Source organism: Nipponia nippon, unplaced genomic scaffold (assembly GCF_047370975.1).
Source record: "Nipponia nippon isolate SJK-2023a ecotype South Korea unplaced genomic scaffold, ASM4737097v1 scaffold_60, whole genome shotgun sequence".
Taxonomy (NCBI): Eukaryota; Metazoa; Chordata; class Aves; order Pelecaniformes; family Threskiornithidae; genus Nipponia; species Nipponia nippon.
In genome coordinates, this window is record NW_028262381.1 from 101579 (window position 1) to 107058 (window position 5480).

The 5480-nt window shown below is 53.7% G+C and overlaps 1 protein-coding gene across 1 annotated transcript; it reads left to right on the forward strand.

The window, feature by feature from the left end:
* The first annotated feature begins 1965 nt into the window (after positions 1–1965).
* LOC148051278 (olfactory receptor 14J1-like) lies at positions 1966–2901 on the forward strand. Its single transcript, XM_087738182.1, has one exon. The coding sequence runs from the start codon at positions 1966–1968 to the stop codon at positions 2899–2901; it is 936 nt and encodes a 311-aa protein (XP_087594308.1).
* The last annotated feature ends 2579 nt before the right edge of the window (positions 2902–5480 follow it).

Genomic DNA, 5480 nt, shown 5'->3' on the forward strand with positions numbered 1-5480 from the left:
GGGGCTGTCTGCTGGGACAGGGACTCTGTCACCTGCCAGGGTCAGCACTCAGCCTGCCTGGAGACCTCCCCATGTAGCTGCGGGGAGAAGCTGTGGGTGGAGGGAGTGACCCCTGTCAGGGCAGGGTCCTTCTGCTGTCGAGAGGGTGCTGTGTGGGTCAGGTTTGCTCTCAGCTCCAGCTCACCCCAGGTGTTTCTGAGGGAACTTTTCAAGATGGAGTTCCTGTAAAGGAAGGTGTCTGTCTTTTGAGGTTTCTCCTCTTGGTTGGCTGGGTGGGCTACAGATGGCACCAGCAGCACCTTTCCAGTCTCTTCAGGGTTTGTGGGACCTGCTCTTTAGCCCTGCACACATGGAGAGGCTGCAGGGCAGAGCTGGGCACACAGGGTCTGAGATGGGGTCTGTGAGCACTGGCAGGGAAGAGACGTGGGGCCAGAGCAACAGCTCGTGGCAGGGACAGCTGCAGGCAGTAGAGACGGGCAGGAAAGGAAGGACCTGCTGATGGAAGCCCTCTTACAGGGGAGATCTGGGCACCTCCCGGCCACCCCTGCGATGTAGATGACTTCCCTGAGCAATCCCTTCATCTCTCCTCTCCCACCCAGCACAGCCCTCAGCCCTCACAACCATGGGGTCTCGGGTGGGAGTCACCTCTCTGTCCAGTAGACCAGCAGAAGAAGCAAGGGCATATCCCTCCTGCCACATCCCCATTTCCCACTGACTGGCAATTGGGCTGAGGGCAACTGTCCTGCATTCTCACTGTCTGGGACGTGGCGTGCACAGCTGGCTAAGGGTAACGCTGTCCTGAGTGTCCGTCTGCCTCCCCCGTTGCCTCTCTCAGCCAGACCCTCACTGTATTTTTCCTTGTTTCTCCACTTGCCCATTTTAAAGTCATCTTTTTATTGCTGTCAGACTCCCTGGGGATGGGAATTTCAGCTGCAGAGTCACACACTGATCTTGTTTGTCCATTCATGCAGGCATGTCAATGGGAACAAGTGTCTCAGCTTTCCTCTAATCTGTGGGGCTGTGGGCAATGCAGCCTGTGGGGCTGGGGAAGGAGTCAATTTTCTCTTCATGAGATGCCAACATTAAGTCAATTGGCTATCATCTCCTTAGGGTGTCCTTCCAAGCTGTGAGCTGCCTTCCAGCATGCAAACCTGTCCCATAGCACCTTTGTGTTCTCTGGAAGCCCCACGGAGAAATGCAGAGACTCTATGGCTGAGAGAATGCTGTTGGGTTGGTGAAAGGAGGCATGCGTGTCCTGGGCTAGAAGTGGGGTGCTGAGACCGTGAGAAAGGCTGACATATTTAGTAGTCTGCACTGGATCCCTCTGCTCTCAGCAGTGTCTGGCTGCGTAACATAAGAGTGTGCTTGCCCTCCGTCTCATGAAGGTGCGAGCCCAAGGCAGCTGGGGACAAGACGGAGGGTGTGACCAGATCCCCTCACTGCACTGAGCCACAGGCAGTCGTCTTGCCTCGCAGGGCTCACTCTGTTCTCCGTGAGAGCAGCAGAAATGCTGAGGGTTCCTGACATCCCAGGACAATCCCTGGGGAGATGGGGGGAGCTGTAAAAAACCCCAAACCTCTCAAACTGCCTTCTGCTATGCCAGTTCCTTGGCACTGGCAGTGCAGGTGCTGACAGGCCCTTCTGTGTTAGGAGTGCTTTCATCTGACAAAGCTGAAGACCAGGACTGGCCCCTGCCCCCACCATTCCCATGACCCCATTGCTGCAGAGCAGGGCTGACTCCTCAGCAACCAGTGGGCAAGGGCCCTGCTCCTAAAGACACATTCTGCCAGCACCAACCAGAGCTCCAGCCACGGAGCTGAGGAAGGTCTCCTGGAAAATGAAAAGGGCGTGTGTGTGCAGCATGAGCAGAGTCTATGGGAAATGGCTTTGATTTTGCTCAGAGAAGTCTCTGCTACCTTACTGTGTTTTCCTCCTTGAACAGGTCCACATGCCTAGAAAGGGAAAATGTCCAACAGCAGCTCCATCACCCAGTTCCTCCTCCTGGCATTCACAGACATGCGGGAGCTGCAGCTCTTGCACTTCTGGCTCTTCCTGGCCATCTACCTGGCTGCCCTCCTGGGCAACGGCCTCATCATCACCGCCATAGCCTGCGACCACCGCCTCCACACCCCCATGTACTTCTTCCTCCTCAACCTCTCCCTCCTCGACCTGGCCTCCATCTCCACCACTCTCCCCAGTTCCATGTCCAATTCCCTGTGGGACACCAGGGCCATCTCCTACTTGGGTTGTACTGCCCAGCTCTTTTTCTTTATCCTCTTGGTCACTGCAGAGTATTCTCTGCTAACCATCATGGCCTATGACCGCTACGTGGCCATCTGCAAACCCCTGCACTACGGGACCCTCCTGGGCAGCAGAGCTTGTGTCCACATGGCAGCAGCTGCCTGGGGCAGTGGGTTTCTCCATGCTCTCCTGCACACTGCCAATACATTTTCCCTACCCCTCTGCCGAGGCAATGTCCTGACACAGTTCTTCTGTGAAATCCCCCAGATCCTCAAGCTCTCCTGCTCAGATGCCTGCCTCAGGGAATTTAAACTTCTTGTGTTTAGTACTTTTGTCTTTTTGGGGTGTTTTGTTTCCCTTGTGTTGTCCTATGTGCAGATCTTCAGGGCCGTGCTGAGGATCCCCTCTGAGCAGGGACGGCACAAAGCCTTTTCCACGTGCCTCCCTCACATGGCTGTGGTCTCCCTGTTTCTCAGCACTGTAATGTTTGCCCACCTCAAGCCCCCCTCCATCTCCTCCCCAGTTCTTGACCTAGCGGTGGCAGTGCTGTACACTGTGGTGCCTCCAGCAGTGAACCCCCTCATCTACAGCATGAGGAACCAGGAGCTCAAGGATGCCCTATGGAAAATGACCCAACGGATGCTGTTTCACCAACAATAACCTGCCTCCCCTTCTTTGCTCATTTCCCCGAGTTTATCTCCTGCCAGGTGTCTGCTTTTTTCTTGTGTCATAATCCTGATTATAGATAGTTTGCTGGGCTTATACTACTTGTCTTGAGGCTTGATCTTATTGTGTCTGACTCTTGCACAACACTTGTGTCAGATGTTGCATGCCCAATAGCAGCTCTTCAATAAAACTGAATCTCCCAGGTCCAGAGACTGAAGGCTGGGCTCTTCTTCCAATGGTGTTTCCAAAAAATTGTCTGAGGAATTGGTGTTTTAAAGAGTCTGCTCTCCTTGTGTTCTCAGTTTTTGGGGTTAAGCTCATGGTCACATTGGTTTCCACAGGACCAAATGTTCTGAATCTAAAAGCTCTCATCTGGGTTTCCAGTATCAGGGGTGATGGTCCATGAGCTCCCCATTCTTTTCTAGGTTTCTTCATACATGACAGGACTGATGGCAAATACCAGACTCCCTGGCAATGAATTTGAGAGGAGAGGAGAGGAGAGGAGAGGAGAGGAGAGGAGAGGAGAGGAGAGGAGAGGAGAGGAGAGGAGAGGAGAGGAGAGGAGAGGAGAGGAGAGGAGAGGAGAGGAGAGGATGGGGACTCACCACTTGCCCTGGGGTTGGAATGAATGGAGGCTCAGAAGGTGAAACACCCTCAATGGTGAAGTACCCCAAAAGCAAAGCACTAAATCATCTTATCCATGAATAAGGACTCTGCACTGCCATGGGAGTCAATGGGGACTCAGAATCCAGAGGGAAGGGAGACTGGAGAGATTTAGGAGATGCCTGAGGAGGCCCAGGGCCAGGACTGCCATGCTGCCCTGGAGAGTGGGGCTGGTGAGAGCAGAGGAGGGGGCAAATTCAGTCAGGTATGGGCATCACCTACAATAAGAATTCAGGAGAGCCAGAGTCCCTAGCCTCTGTTTCCTCGTGCCCTTGGGGCCAGCACCAGCCCTGGGGCTGATGGGGAGCCTGAACCCCCTCCGCTCTGCCCCCAGGAGATGCTGTGCCCTTCAGAGGGGCTGGGGCTGTGGGGTGAGTGCCCAGAGCTCTGCAGCACCCTGCAGTGGGCACTGCCATGGGGCCAGCCCAGACTGGGCTGCTCTGCTGGGCTGGGCAGGGGAGAGGACAGGGGCGATGGGGATTGCTGGGGAGGGACTGGGCTGGGCTGGGAAGTGCCCGGAAGAGGAAAGCACCAGTGTAGAGCTAAGCTGTGTGAGTGTGCAGGGTGGGGGGACCCAGCAGGGTGCTGCCAGTGCAGAGTCAGGCATCATGGTGAAGGAAGCAAGGCACCAAAGGTGCAGAAGAGAGGGGTCAGGTCTGTGCCATGTTCCCTGGACACCCTGCAGAAGCTTCCCTGGGAAAACTGTTCTGGATCAGTCCCGCACACCGGCCATTTCCATCTCTGTTCGTACACCCCAGCCCTGAGCAGGGACTTTTGCTGCATGGTTGTAGTGAGGCAGGGGTTGGTCTCTTCTCCCAAGTAACAAGTGATAGGACAAGAGGAAACAGCCTCAAGTTGCACCAGGGGAGGTTTAGGTTGGATATTAGGAAAAACCTCTTCACTGAAAGAGTAGTCAGGCATTGGAAGAGGCTGCCCAGGGAAGTGGTTGAGTCCCCATCCCTGGAGGTATTTAAAAGACGGGTAGACGTGGTGCTTAGGGACATGGTTTAGTGGTGGACTTGGCAGTGTTAGGTTAACGGTTGGACTTGATCATCTTAAGGGTCTTTTCCAACCTTAACGAGTCTATGATTCTATGGATACCTCTGTCCTCCTCCGGGGCTCTGTGATAAGACCCTCTGTCAGGGTCATTCTTGTGCTGGGAAGCCCCATGCTGGATGCAGCAGTCGTGATGTGGTCCTGTGGTGGGTTAACCTTGGCCAAAAGCTAGACACCAACCCTGCCTGCTCACTCACTCATTCCCGTGACTCAACAGGAGAAAGGGAGAAAATAAACCAGAAACCTCATGGGTCAATGTAAAAAAAAGGAGACCAGTTGCCAATTTCTGTCCCAGGCAAAGACCTGTTCACTTGCTAAGGATCAATTTAATTTATTACCAATCGAAAAAGATTTGGATTGTGAAAAACAATAACAAAACTATTAATGACCGTTCCCCTCACACTTTCGCCCAGGCTCAAATTACTCCATTGATCCCAATTCATCTACTCACCCCAACCCCAAGAGGAGCAGAGGGCATGGTGAAGACAGGGTGGTGAAGAGTCAGTAAAGAACATCTCTGCTGCTCATTCCTCCTCACACTTCTCCCCTGCTCCAGAGTGGGTCCTCTCCATGGGATCCCACCATATTTGCAGTCAAGGCTATGTGCTGTTCATTTCTTTCTGTCTTACTTCTCTCCTTCATACTTACAGAACCATGAAAATGCTGAGACTGGAAAGGACCTCTGGAGATCATCTAGTTCAACCCCCCAGCTGAGGCAGGGTCAGCTAGAGCAGGTTGCTCAGGACCTTATTTAGCTGGGTTGGGAATATCTCCATGGATGGGGACTCCACAAGCTCTCTGGGCAACCTGTTCCAGTGTTTGATCACCCTCACAGTCAAAAAGTGCTTTCTTGG

Coding starts and splice junctions, on each gene's coding strand:
- LOC148051278 (XM_087738182.1), top strand. CDS start 1,966: ATGTCCAACAGCAGCTCCATCACCCAGTTCCTCCTCCTGGCATTCACA.